Consider the following 14,295-nt stretch of genomic DNA (forward strand, 5'->3'; position numbering starts at 1 on the left):
CGCTGCCCTGTAGGCATAAGGACTCAGAGGCTCGCAGACTTTCGCCGACCTGTAACTGGCAGCGCCCGGCCAGCTGCACGCGCTACCCGGCAGCGGAGGGTTGGTCTCGGTGCCGCCCACCACCCTGCGGCCCCGCCCCGTCCCCGCCCACAGCGCAGGCCCCGCCCTCCACCCCGCCCACCGGCCGGCGGTCCCGCCCCTGCCCCGCCCACCGGCGCAGGCACCGCCCTCCGGCCCGCCCCGCCCCGGCTCGGGCGTCCGGAGCACCCGGAGCTGAGGCGCCCGAGCCCCCGGCGGCGGCGGGGACGATGTGGTTCTTTGCCCGGGACCCGGTCCGGGACTTCCCGTTCGAGCTCATCCCGGAACCCCTCGAGGGCGGCCCGCCGGGGCCCTGGGCCCTGCACCGCGGCCGCAAGAAGGTGAGTGCGGTCCCGCTCCGCAGGCCGCGGCGGACCTGGGCCTCGCCTAGTCCGCGCTACCGGCCCCGCTGCGTCGCGCCCGGCCTGACGTGGCGGCGGAGCCTCCGGGGCAACGGGCCGGGGAGGAAGACGGGCAATGCCGACGTGGCGGGCGGAAGGACCGAGGAACCGACAGGCGGACCGGGCCGGGGTCACGTGGGCCCATCTAAGACCTGGGGAGAGACCCAGCCAGCGATCCTTCTCTTCCGGTCACAAAACAGCTCTGGGGACGATTTCTGGAGCTGGTGAGACCCAAGCCCAGCGGAGGGGTCAGCCTGGCCCCCACCCCTCAGGTCACTCTATTTTCCCCCAGGCCACAGGCAGCCTGGTGTCCATCTTCGTATATGATGTGAAGCCTGGTGCAGAAGACCAGACCCAGGTGGCCAAAGCTGCCTTCAAGCGCCTCAAAACCCTCCGTCACCCCAACATCCTGGCTTACATTGATGGGCTGGAGGTACCCACTGCCCTGTCTACCCATCTCTGCCCCTCTTTGCTTTCTTCTGGTTGCCCAGTCCTGTCTCATCTCTTCCTGACCCTCAGTTTCCACCCTTTGTGTCCCAGCACCCCCAGATTTGGATTTCTCTCCTCCACCTCTCTCCCCATCATGTCCTTCATCCCCCTTTCCACTTCCCACATCCCACCCCGATATCCCGGTGTGCTATTCCTCAGACAGAAAAATGCCTCCACGTAGTGACAGAGGCTGTGACCCCATTGGGAGTGTACCTCAAGGCGCGAGTGGAGGCTGGTGACCTGAAGGAGCTAGAGATCTCCTGGGGGCTACACCAGATCGTGGTGAGGTGGGGGGCAGTGGTGATGACAGCAGGGTTTTGGTGGGGGGAACTGCAGGTACTGGGATTTGATGGCTCCTTCTACCTGCAGAAAGCCCTTAGCTTCCTGGTCAACGACTGCAGCCTCATCCACAACAATGTCTGCATGGCCGCTGTGTTCGTGGACCGAGCTGGCGAGTGGAAGCTTGGGGGCCTGGATTACATGTACTCAGCTCAGGGCAATGGTGAGGGACTGCCACGTAAGGGCATCCCTGGGCTCGAGCAGTATGACCCCCCGGAGTCGGCTGACAGCAGTGGCAGGGTGGTCAAGGAAAAGTGGTGAGTGATTGAGGGTAGCATGCACCAACCTGCCATGTCTTGGAGGCCCCTGCAGCCTTGGGACCCCTAGATTAGTTGGCATTCCCTAGTTTTGCTGCCTAGCTGGGGAGGGACCCAGGGTCTTAGGAGTGAGGACCATTCATCTGCTTCCAGGATCCTCAGGGTGGTAAGGCAGGATGGACACAGGCTTCAGGGTTGGGTGGTTCTGAATTTGAAAACTGCATGATCCAGGGCAGTTGTCCTTGCTTCTCAATCTCTGTTTTTTTAAATTTGTTAAATGGGGCTAACAAAACCTGTTTCTTGTGATTGATGGGTCAACTGAGGGACACAGCCAGGGCGCCTATCATGCAGTGGGTACCTGGTGCCCAAGGCATGTTGGAGGCCTACGCCAGTGCCTGGTGGGGCTCTAAGCAGCTCTGGGTCACCGCCACAGGTCAGCGGACATGTGGCGCTTGGGCTGCCTCATCTGGGAAGTTTTCAATGGGTCCCTACCTCGGGCAGCAGCCCTACGCAACCCTGGGAAGGTGAGTATCCTGCCCCTGGCTGCTCGTACCACCTCAGCTCCACCCTGCCTGCCTCCCAACCCTGCCCTGACACCAATCCCCTCCCCCACAGATCCCCAAATCGCTGGTGCCCCATTACTGTGAGCTTGTGGGAGCCAACCCCAAGGTACGTCCCAACCCGGCCCGCTTCCTGCAGAACTGCCGAGCACCTGGTGGCTTTATGAGCAACCGTTTTGTGGAGACCAATCTTTTTCTGGAAGAGATTCAGGTGAGCCTGCACCCACCCTGGGCTTTGGCTCTATGTTCCTCACTTCTGCCCCCCACTCTGCTTTTCAGGGTCTCTTTCAATTGCACTCAGTGGACTAGGCAAGTCCTGGCTCCAGCTTTTACTTGCTCTGTGACTACCCTTGGCTGAAGCTCAGTCCTGATAATAGCTCAGGTGGAATCTGAAAATCCAAAACATGAAACTCTTTGTGTGCCAACATTATGCTCAAAGGAAATGCTCATTGGAGGATTTTGGATTTTCAGATTAGGAATGCTCAACCAGTATAATGCAGATGTTCTAAAATCTGAAAACATCTGAAATTCGAAACACTCTTGGTCCCAAGCATTTTGGATTAGGGACACTCAGCCGATACATATTTCTAAGTAGCATGGCAAGGAGTCCATGCATTTAAAGCACATGGTATAGTGTTCGGCACACAGCAGGTGCTTAGTGACAGCTCCTGTGATTCTAGTAACTGCCCACATACATTCTGGCTCTGGTTCCTGATGTATGCAACACCCTGTGCTGGGGAGGGGGTGGGGTGCTGGGCAGCACAGTGAGGAGGAGAGCAAGGCAGGCCTAGAGCCCTGCCCAAAAAGACCTAGCCAGGAGACCAGGTCCCCATCCTTGGGACTCTTGCTGGGGGAGAGACAGCAAACATATGAACAGAAAACCTGTGCTCTCTGGGTAAGTGTGCACAGGAAAATGGTAGAGTGGTTGCTCTGGGATGGGCTTTCTAAATGGTGACATTGGTGTTGTGGCCTGAGGGACATGAGGGTGGGAGCCATGGAGGATGGCTATGGGAGAGGAGTGTTCCAGGCAGAGGGAACAGCACATGGAAAGAGGGGGAGGAGGGAGCACTCTGTTTTACCTCCAAGCCTTGGTTCCTTATCTGTGTGGGGAGGATCATGCATCTGCTAGCCCATAGGCTGTTCTGGGAAATGAAGCAGGGAAGTTCTGCTCTGCATACCTGCTCTGACCCAGCCATGTCTGGGGAACACAAATGGCTGGAAATCAGGAGCCTCGGGAAGGGAGGGGAAGAGTAACAGATACTTCCACAGACCTGGATGGACTGGAGTCCATGGAATCCTGATGCAGATGGGGGCAGGGAGCCTCTGGAGTATGAGGAACCTCAGCTGCATATTGGAGGAGAAGCTGCTGGAAATGCTGAGGCCCTGTTGCCTCCTGGGCGGTGTGGGGGCAGCAGGATATTGTTACGTGGCGTTCTCCTCACATGGCTGGCTCAGCTGGGCTGCCGTCCTCCTTAAGACGTGCCCCATAGGAAATGGACTGTTTCTGGCCAGCCCCCAGGAGAATATGGGAGGGCAATGCCCAGGGGCCCCCTTCCCATTGTCAGGTAGTGAGAGCCCAGCTACCATTCTCCATGTGTGACCTTGGATGTGGTTTAGCCTCTCCATGGGCCTTGGCCCCCTGAACCCTGTGATCAGAGCCAAGCCTGCCTCCCATGCTGGACTGAGCTGCTCAAAGGCCACCCAGGTTCTTCTCGTCCCCAGCCAGAGGTCATCTCTGCTAGGCCAAGCAGTGGGTATGGGTGTGGAGTAGAGCAGAGAGCACAGGACTCAGACTACAGCCTGGGTTGTGATCCCTACTTGGCCACTCTTGGCTGCTGAGCTTGACCCTCAGCCTCCTCCTCTCCAGTGGGGGAGTGGCGGCATCTCTGAAAGATGCAGCACTGCAGAGGGACCCAACCACTGGATCAAACCCTCCCTGCTGTTTAGCTTTGGACAAGCTCCATGCCCTCTCTGTGCCTTCGCTTCCTTATTGGTAAAATGTGTAGTATGTTACATCTACCTCATAAAGTTGTGGGGAGGGCTATTTGAGATAAGCTGTGCTCAGAAGATGTGAGTTGAGGGCATTACGGCCTCAGAGGGAGGTTGGGACTGAAGGTTTACAGCGTGGCCTGTTTGGGCTCAGTGGGAGGACGAGGTGTGGGGGTAAACTGCGTCTAACCCCTGCCTTGCCACAGCCTGCCAAGAACTCATGCCCAACCCAGCCAGGGTGGGGCACCAAGTAAGCCCCTTCACCTCTTTAAGCCTCAGTTTCCTTATCTGTGCAGTGGGGTTAGTGGTACTCATACCTGGTGGCTGTGAGAGGTAGAGGCAGCATTGTTGAAGGGCTGAATCCCCTAGTGGCTGCTCTTCTAGCAACAGGTCAGGTGGCAGCAATGAGAAAACCTGTCACTGAGTATCTGCTGTGTGCCAGGCACTGTGCTGGCAGCTTTTATGTGCATTTTCTGGTTGAATCCCCAGAACAACCCTGTGAGGTAGTAGAGTTCTTGCCCCATCTTACTGATGGAGGAATTTGCCCAAGGTCATCTGGTAGGTACGTGAGAATTGGGCTTTTAACTCACTTCTGCTCCTTCAGACCAGTAGTGGCCTTTGTCCTCGCTGTGGCTGGGGGTGGGCCGTGACCAGGCTGATCTCCCTGGGTCCCGTCCTTGCTCCCCCAGATCAAAGAACCAGCCGAGAAGCAGAAGTTCTTCCAAGAGCTGAGCAAGAGCCTGGACTCGTTCCCTGAGGATTTCTGTCGGCACAAGGTGCTGCCCCAGCTGCTGACCGCCTTCGAGTTCGGCAACGCTGGCGCTGTTGTCCTCACGCCCCTCTTCAAGGTGAGTGGGGCCAGGCGCCTCTCTGGTGGGAGACCTGGAAGGCCTGCAGCTTCAGGAGCTGTGGAGCCCGGAGAGCCGGCTGGGTGCATATGAACTGCAAAAGAGAAGGCCCTGGGGTAGAGAGCAGCCCTGCGGGTTGTCCTGGGGCAGCTTCTTTAGAGCAGACCCAAGTCCACATGAGGAGTTTCCTGTCAGCATCTCCATGGTTCAGCAGGCCAGGGCCGCCTAACCAGCTGTCCCTATGCCTCCAAACTCCTTTCTCCACAGACCCCTTGCTTCAGAGCCTTCAGCCCTTCCTCCATTTCCCCACATAGCCCCTCTGATCTGACCAGTGCACCCTAGTTCCCAGAGCTTGGGGATTATCTGCACCCACCCTACATTCCCATCCTCCCTCCGACCCTCGGCACTCGGCTCACCTGACTTCTGGGCACTGGATCCTAACCCCTTCCTTAGACCTCAACCTGCCTTCCACGGGCACCTGCCATTCCCTGCCCTGCCCACCCTGGGGAGAACCCTTGCCCCTGAAGGACATGCTAGAAGGCGAGAAGATAGCAAGTCCTTGGTAGCTGGGAACCCCCAGAAATTGCAGGCAGAATTCTGTGTGCATGCGGCATAGGGGTGCCTGTTTACAGGGCATAGAGCTTGCTTCAGCTTCCCAAGAGAGGTCTTGACCGAGAAAGGTTAAGGGCAGAGATACCTGGAGTGTGGGCACAGGGCCGCTGGGGAAATGCCTGCCCCCGCCCCTCCACTCTGCTGTCACCCCATTCCTGCCAAGGGGAATCAGCAGGGAGCCCAAGGGCATTGAATGAGTGAAGTATCTGCTGTGGTGGATGTGGCTGAGCCCCGCTTCCTGCTTCTTCCTGCAGGTGGGCAAGTTCCTCAGTGCTGAGGAGTATCAGCAGAAGATCATCCCTGTGGTGGTCAAGATGTTCTCATCCACCGATCGGGCGATGCGCATCCGCCTCCTACAGCAGGTGGGGGCTTTGGCCAGTCCCCGCCCAAGTCTGTCCCACCCAGACTCCACCTAGGTTGCTGGGGAGGCACCTGCCTCACCTCCATCTCCAGGCAGGTGGCTGGAGTCCCTGCCCTGGCTGCACAGGGACCCCAGAAACCCCACCCCTGAACATACACACAGGTGAGCGACCCAGTGAGGCTAGGCTCTCAAGAGGTCGAGCTAAGCACAGGGCTCGCCAGCAGCTTTGGGCTGCAGGGCTCAAACCTGTCCCCTACCCCACTCCCAATCTCCTAGCTTGGCCACTCTAGCCATCTAGAGTGGGTATACAGTCTCTCCTGCCAACTTTAGGGCAGCTGGGAGCATCAGACAGGACGGGTGGGGACCTTGTGAGCTAGGGAGTACTGGTAGTTCCCGGGTGCCACTCCCTCTCCAGCTCCCACAGGCACCGGCCCTCATGGCACTGTGGGTGGGCAGGGAGGAGTTGGGCAGGGGTTATGCCCCTTTTTATAGAAGAGGCAGGGGAGTCTCTTAGAGGGGACATGACACAGGTGGTCAGCTGAGCAGGACCAGGAGCCAGGCCTTCTGACTTCCAGTGTCTGGCTCTTCCCAGCACCCTCCTGGCCTCTCCTCACCCCTCCACATGGGCCTGAGGCCAAATACACGGTCAGGGGCTCAGGAGGCTGACCTGGCTGGTTGGAAAAACCAAGCCAAGAGTGGCCCCATGGCAGTGAGCAGGGGGTGTGTGGGAGGGGCTGACTGTTTTCACATTCCAACCTGGGCCACAGATGGAGCAGTTCATCCAATACCTTGATGAGCCAACAGTCAACACCCAGATCTTTCCCCACGTTGTGCATGGCTTCCTGGACACTAACCCTGCCATCCGTGAGCAGACGGTCAAGGTGAGTGTGGCCAGGGCCAGAGTGGCCACCGTGGTTTTCTGAGGCTTAGAGGGGGCTCACCCCAGACACAGAGGCCTTGGTTTTAGAGCATGGGTCTGAGCAGGCACTGTCCTGCTTGCTGTATGCATATGTGTCCAGGCTGTGGGTGCAGCTCCACAGCTGGCAGGAGGTTGGGAGGCAGGCAGGCTAGGTACAGCTACTGTCCTGCACTCAGCAGACACTCGCCGAGCACCTCTCCGTGCCCGGCCCTGAGCCCCTATGCTGGGATGTAATGTGCACGAGGCAGCTTAGTGTCCTCAAAAGCTTCCTTTCCAGGGCTTGGCAGACAATAAACAGAATTTAAAAACATATATATATATTTTTTTTTTTTTTTTTTTTTTTTGAGACAGAGTCTCGCTTTGTTGCCCAGGCTAGAGTAAGTGCTGTGGCATCAGCCTAGCTCACAGCAACCTCAGACTCCTGGGCTCAAGTCATCTTTCTGCCTCAGCCTCCCGAGTAGCTGGGACTGCAGGCATGCACCACCATGTCCAGGTAATTTTTTCTATATATATTAGTTGGCCAATTAATTTCTTTCTATTTATAGTAGAGACAGGGTCTCGCTCTTGCTTAGGCTGGTTTTGAACTCCTGACCTTGAGCAATCTGCCTGCCTCAGCCTCCCAGAGTGCTAGTAAAAACATATAGTATGTTTGAAATTGAGGGAAAGCATGGAGAGGAGTTTGCAGTTTTAAAACAATGGTCAGGGGCCGGGCGCGGTGGCTCACACCTGTAATCCTAGCACTCTGGGAGGCCGAGGCGGGCAGATTGCTCAAGGTCAGGAGTTCAAACCAGCCTGAGCAAGAGTGAGACCCGTCTCTACTATAAATAGAAAGAAATTAATTGGCCAACTAATATATATAGAAAAAATTAGCCGGGCATGGTGGCGCATGCCTGTAGTCCCAGCTACTCAGCAGGGTGAGGCAGCAGGATTATTTGAGCCCAGGAGTTTTAGGTTGCTGTGAGCTAGGCTGATGCCACGGCACTCACTCTAGCCTGGGCAACAAAGCGAGACTCTGAATGAATGAATAAAACAGTGGTCAGGGTCAGGGAAGACCTCACTGAGGTGTCATCTAAGGTGAGGAGGTGAGGGATTGCACTACAAGGGGATCCGAGAAAGGTATTCCCTGCAGAAGGAAGGGCATGTGTGCAGGCCCTGAGCTGGAATGTACTGTAATGTAGAAGTCGCTTTTGTGTGGCTGACTGGGTTGTGGGAGGTGGAGTCAGGGGTAATGGTGGGGTTGGGGGCCAGAGCCTCCGGGGCATGACAAGCACCTGCTTCATTCACTGGGAATGAGATAAGAGTCACTGGGGGGTTGAGTGGAGCAGTGACCTGGTCTCACTTGTTTTAAAAGGATCGCCCTGTTGCTATGTGGAGAACTGACTGTCAGGGCAAGGGTGGAAGCTAGGATGCTGCTAGGGGCTGTTGCAGTGGCCCAGATGAGGAGGGCAGTGGCCAGAAGCACGTGGCCAGAAGGGGCCACATGCTAAAGGTAGAGCTGACAGTGTTTGCTGATGGATGGATGCGGTATCATGTGGCTCTGATGATTCTGGCCTGAGCAACTGGAAGGTTAAGTTGCTGCTTACTTAGAAGGCTGGTTGTGGGGGCAGGTTTTCCGGAGCAGGTTGGGCCTCTTTTGGCTTTGTCAGCCAGATGGAGACAGGTGAGTGACTGCTGGTTATGCAGGTGTGAAGTCTGGCCTAGGGGTATGCACCTTGGAGTTGTCATCTCAAGGGAGGGCATTTAAAGTGGGGAAATAGGTGAGGTCACTTAGGGGAGAGTTTAGCTATAAAAGGGACCTGAAGATTAGCTCTGGGTGTCTATGAATGTCATGATCTTAGCAAAAGGAGCAGCTAGCTAGCAAGGTCAGAGAAACCGAAGGGGCTGGTGTCCTAGAGACACCAGACACAAAAGTTTCAAGGAGGAGGGAGATCTCAGTAGTGTCAAAACTGCTGAGGGTCATTTGTTATGTGTTTGTAGAGAGAGTTGGTAGATCCAGGAGCTATTGGTTGTTTTTCCAGCCACTGGATAAAGAAAGAAGAGTGATTGCAAACAGGTTGCTTAGGGCTGGAGCAATAATCCAACTAATTCTCAAATGCTTCAAGAAAATAATAATAATATAAAGAGAGAGAAAATGATGAAGAGAAGGAGAAAGAAGTATTTGTGAATATGGCAAAACATTAAACAATTGTTTTTTTTTAATTTTTTAATTTTTTTATTTTTTATTTTTTTGGCAGAGTGAAATCATGAGTAAAAACAATTGTTAAGCCTGGGTGAAAAGTATACAAGAGTTATTTTAGTACTTTTACAACATTTTTGTAAGTTTGAAGAGATAGAAAAATTTAAAAAAAGGAAAATCTGTTTGGGATTTAAATAAAAGGAGCTCACACAAAAATTCTTCTGAATGTTAATAATCTCTTTATTGGTTCAAAACAAAGTCGGGAAAAAGAGGAAAAAAAATAATAAAATTAAAGAAGAATTAAAAATAAAAAAATAGAAAATAGTCTCTTTACTTTACAAACTTACCTGAAAAAATAAATTTTGTTATAAGTGTAAAAGTAAAAATACATAAAAATCAAAACTACTGAGGGTCAAGTTTGGTGAAGATGCAGAGTTGGCCATTGAATTTAGGAACATGGAGGTCATCAGTGACCTCAACCTGAGCCAACTAGGTAGAGTGGGGGTGCTTGTGTGAAAGTCTGGGTAAAGTGTCCACAAGAGAGCAGTGGACAGAAATGGGAGATGGGAGTGCAAACTGTTGAGATTTTGCTGTAAAGGAGGACAGAGAAATGGGGGTTTCTTTCCTCACCATGCTGGGTTAGGCCAGGCCCAGGCTGGAGGTAGGTGTGGTGGCTTTGGTGGGTCTGCTGTGCTGAGGGCTGCCAGGAGGCCATTCCTGCACATGGCCCTCTGTCTTCCCCAGCCCACTGTCTCCATTGTCCCCTGTGCCCATAGTCCATGCTGCTTCTAGCCCCGAAGCTCAACGAGGCCAACCTCAATGTGGAGCTGATGAAGCACTTCGCACGGCTGCAGGCCAAGGATGATCAGGGGCCCATCCGCTGCAACACTACTGTCTGCCTGGGCAAAATCGGCTCCTACCTCGGTGCCAGTGTGAGTATCCTGCACAGCTGCTGGGAAGCTGTCCCTGTCCCAGGACCACAGCCTCCTCCAGGACCAAGAATCCTGTGTGTGGGGCTCTCATCCTCCCAGATACCTAGGCCCTCCTAGGTGCCCTTAGCCCTGGTGTCTGGGCTCCTGGGGACAGAGTTGAGCCAGGTCACACGGCCACTAGGGGGCGGGTCTGGCATCCGAACGTATGCCTGCCTGGCCCAAGGCCTGTGGACATCCCCTGAGGCAGAGTTTGTAAACTCAGATGCCTGCTGTGCCCAGACAGTTAACAGGAATGAACAGAATCTGGTCAGCAGGGCAGGTAGGAGGGGACGAACATGCCCCAGCCCCTCGGGCAGCTGCTGCTCTGGTCCCTGTTGCTCTGAGACAACATGGAGCCCAGTGATCTGGGAAGAGAAGCCCAGATCCAGAGTTTCAGGTTAATTCTCCCCATTTAAGTTAGTGACTAATTCACATTTTTCACACTCTGGGGGCCCCATGGATGCCTCTGTTCTGGGAAGGGCTGGTGGTTCTGGCCTCAATATTGACCTTATGGCCGGGCACGGTGGCTCACGCCTGTAATCCTAGCACTCTGGGAGGCCGAGGCAGGCGGATTGCTCGAGGTCAGGAGTTTGAAACTAGCCTGAGTAAGAGCGAGACCCTGTCTCTACTATAAATAGAAAGAAATTAATTGGCTAACTAATATATATAGAAAAAATTAGTGGCGCATGCCTGTAGTCCCAGCTACTTGGGAGGCTGAGGCAGCAGGGTTGCTTGAACCCAGGAGTTTGAGGTTGCTGTGAGCTAGGCTGATGCCACGGCACTCACTCTAGCCTGGGCAACAGAGCAAGACTCTGTCTCAAAAAGAAAAAAAAAATTTTGACCTTACACTCAGGAGCCCTCTTCCCTGTCCCATGCTAGACCAGACACAGGGTCCTTACCTCCGCCTTCAGCCGGGCCACTAAGGACCCATTTGCACCGTCCCGGGTCGCGGGTGTCCTGGGCTTCGCTGCCACCCACAACCTCTACTCGATGAACGACTGTGCCCACAAGATCCTGCCTGTGCTCTGCGGCCTCACTGTGGATCCCGAGAAGTCCGTGCGGGACCAGGTGAGACACAGCTGGGGCTGGGCCCTGGAGCCTGGCAGCCTCTCAGGAACCCTGAAGTCCCCAGCTCTGCCCCTTGCTACCCACAGGCCTTCAAGGCCATTCGAAGTTTCCTGTCCAAACTGGAGTCTGTGTCAGAGGACCCCACCCAGCTTGCAGAAGTAGGTAAGTGGCCAACACTCGTGTTCCCTCTTCCCCCGGCCATATCCTTGACTGTGGTCTGTCATGTCCCACACCCACTGGAGTGTCTGAGAGCTGGAAAGAGCCTCAAGAATAGACTTGTCACCCACCCCCCATTTCATAGATGGGAGAACCCAGGCCTGGAGAAGGGAGGGAGGGGGCCTTATAGGTCACCTTGTCTCATTTCTTTCCCTATCACTCACCCCATCTGAGCCTGACTTGGCCATCTCTCTCTCATGCCACTGCCAGAGAAGGACGTTCACGCAGCCTCCAGCCCTGGGATGGGAGGAGCTGCAGCCAGCTGGGCAGGCTGGGCTGTGACTGGGGTCTCCTCACTCACCTCCAAGCTGATCCGTGCACATCCCACGGCTACCCCAGCTGAAACCAATGTCCCCCAGAGACCCATGCCTGAGGGTAAGTGTCCCAGACTGGCTGCATCAGTGGCTGAGAGGGCTGGGAGGTGCTGGCACTCAGGAGCCATTATTGTTTGCCTCCCCTGGAGGTGATGATGGGGACAGAGAGGAGGGGTAGGGTTTAGTCCCCTTGTGGGCTTCCTCAGTGCCCCTTCCTTTGCCTGCACCCCTCCCCCCAGCATCCTCTGCCATCCCAAGACCTCCCTGAAAGCTCAGTGAGCCTCTGCTCCCCAGGACTTCCTGCCCCGGCCCCTACCCCTGTTCCTGCCACCCCTACAACCTCAGGCCACTGGGAGACACAAGAGGAGGACAAGGACACAGCAGAGGACAGCAGCGCTGCTGATAGATGGGATGATGAAGACTGGGGCAGCTTAGAGGTACGTGGAGCTGAGGAGGCTTTCCTAGGGGGCCCCAGCTCAAAGCCACAGGCTGCCATTCAGAGAGCTTATGTGAGGTTGGCCTGTCCTCATCTGTACAGCATCCCTGGCAAGGAGGCCTCCTGGTCATTGTAGGCCAGAGCCAGCAGCTGAGCCCTGCTCAACTCCAGAGGCTCTAGCAATGGCTGGAAAGGACAGGCAGGGCAGGTGGCAGTTGGGACAGCCCCCTGTACCCTGTCACTCTCCTCTACACTCTGTCCCTCCTCCTCCTGCTCCAGTGCCCATGCAGCCCTAGGGTCAGCAAGAAGAGGCTGCTCCCAGGCCTAAAACCAGACTAATCTTGCATAGGGGGTGGCTCAGGTTGGGCTGAGGATGGAGTGGGGCTGTCCTGAAGAGAATGGGGCAGAGCTTGGGGCCCAGTGTCCCCATCTGGCTGATAGCAGTCTCTGGCCCCCCAACACTGTGGAGAGGGCTGTGAGCATCTACATCTTGTTCCCCAGCCTCATGGAAGGTGAGGGCAGCAGGGGTCAGTCAGTGTCCACTTTATAGATGGGAAACAGGACCTGAGGAGCAAAAAGGAAAATGAAAGACTAGTGGGTGGAGTCCAGTGATGTGGCTCCTGCCTGTAGTCCCAGCTAGTCCAAAGGCTAAGACGGGAGGATCACTTGAGCCCAGCTGCCATGAGCTATGATGGTGCCACCACACTCCAGCCTGGGTTAAATTTAGCAAGACCCTATCTCTCTCTCTTTTTTGTTTTGAGACAGAGTCTCACTTTGTTGCCCAGGCTAGAGTGAGTGCCGTGGCGTCAGCCTAGCTCACAGCAACCTCAATCTCCTGGGCTCAGGTGATCCTCCTGCCTCAGTCTCCCGAGTAGCTGGAACTACAGGCATGAACCACCATGTCCCGCTAATTTTTTTTTTTTTGGTATATATATTTTTAGTTGGTCAATTAATTTCTTTCTATTTTTGGTAGAGACGGGGTCTGCTCAGGCTGGTTTTGAACTCCTGACCTTGAGCTATCTGCCCGCCTCGGCCTCCCAGAGTGCTAGGATTACAGGCGTGAGCCACCACGCCAGCCTAGACCCTATCTCTTTACTAATAAATGTGAGCTGAGCATGCTGGGACTACATGCCTGTAGTCCCAGCTACTAGGGAGGCTCAGGCAAGAGGATCGCTGGAGCTGAGAAGTTCTATACCAGCCTGGGCAACACAGGGAGACCCTGTCTCAAAGAATAAAAAACCACACACACTCACACACTAGAGAATGGAGCCCATGGCTGGGAAGGGGCTGGAGCGGCTTACTTGCCCTTTAAGGAGGGGGTCAGTAGTCATCCCTCCTCCCTCCCACACTGCAGCAGGAGGCGGAGTCTGTGTTGGCCCAGCAGGAGGACTGGAGTGCTGGGGGCCAAGCAGGCCGTGCTGGGCAGGTGAGCAGGGGTCAGGCAAGGTTGGGGGTGGATCCAGCCCCTTCCTCCCTGGCCCAGTGCTACCTCCCCCTGCTCCCACAGGTCAGCAGCCGGGATCACAAATCCCCGGAGGCCGACTGGAGCAGCTGGGAAGCCGAAGGCTCCTGGGACCAGGGCTGGCAGGAGCAGAGCTCCCCGGAGCGGCCGCCTGAGGGCACGCGGATGGCCAGCGAGTATAACTGGGACGCACCTGAGCCTAACGACAAGGGCGATCCTTTCGCTTCCCTGTCTGCGCGTCCCAGCCCCCAGGTACCCAGCGCGGGTCTGGCGCGAGGGTAGGGGCTGCACAGACTCAGCCGGAAGTGGCCCCTTGGCAACCCGCACTTCCCTTTTCAGCCGAGGCCGGACTCCTGGGGTGAGGACAGCTGGGAGGGCCTGGAGACTGAGAGCCGTAAGTGCTTCCCCGCGGCGGGCTGACTAGGGTTCCCCACCCCGGGGGCAGGCACCCGCTGGGGACCTGAGACCTGCCTCCCCTTCCTGCCCCCAGGACAGGTGAAGGCTGAGCTTGCCCGGAAAAAGCGCGAGGAGCGGCGGCGGGAGATGGAGGCCAAACGCGCCGAGAAGAAGGCGGCCAAGGGCCCCATGAAGCTGGGAGCCCGGAAGCTGGACTGACCCGCCGTGTGGGCGCTTCCCGGCGGCGGAGAGCCGCCCGCGGATGTATTTATTGTACAAACCATGTGAGCCCGGCTGCCCGGCCAGGCACATCTCACGTGTACATAATCAGAGCCACAATAAAATTCTATTTCGCACCCCCTGTCCCGGACTCAGTCTAGCCCCTCGGAGGCGGCCAGGTCTG

General features: G+C 55.9%; 1 protein-coding gene across 3 annotated transcripts; it reads left to right on the forward strand.

The window, feature by feature from the left end:
• Positions 1-237: 237 nt before the first annotated feature.
• Positions 238-14,248, forward strand: SCYL1 (SCY1 like pseudokinase 1). 3 transcript variants are annotated; one of them, XM_012778076.3, is made up of 18 exons: positions 238-419; positions 772-912; positions 1,128-1,250; positions 1,338-1,564; positions 1,998-2,088; positions 2,180-2,335; positions 4,803-4,961; positions 5,828-5,935; positions 6,702-6,815; positions 9,806-9,961; positions 10,880-11,068; positions 11,155-11,230; positions 11,495-11,659; positions 11,893-12,035; positions 13,389-13,460; positions 13,542-13,748; positions 13,836-13,890; positions 13,987-14,248. In XM_012778076.3, exons 1-18 carry the CDS (start codon positions 309-311, stop codon positions 14,109-14,111), a joined length of 2,418 nt encoding a protein of 805 aa, XP_012633530.1. In that variant the 5' UTR covers positions 238-308; the 3' UTR covers positions 14,112-14,248. The 3 variants fall into 3 exon arrangements, with proteins under 3 accessions (XP_012633530.1, XP_012633533.1, XP_075857903.1); XM_012778079.3 differs by lacking the exon at positions 13,389-13,460 and having other exon boundaries at positions 243-419; XM_076001788.1 differs by lacking the exon at positions 1,128-1,250 and having other exon boundaries at positions 243-419.
• The last annotated feature ends 47 nt before the right edge of the window (positions 14,249-14,295 follow it).

Source organism: Microcebus murinus, chromosome 4 (assembly GCF_040939455.1).
Source record: "Microcebus murinus isolate Inina chromosome 4, M.murinus_Inina_mat1.0, whole genome shotgun sequence".
In the NCBI taxonomy this organism is placed as follows: Eukaryota; Metazoa; Chordata; class Mammalia; order Primates; family Cheirogaleidae; genus Microcebus; species Microcebus murinus.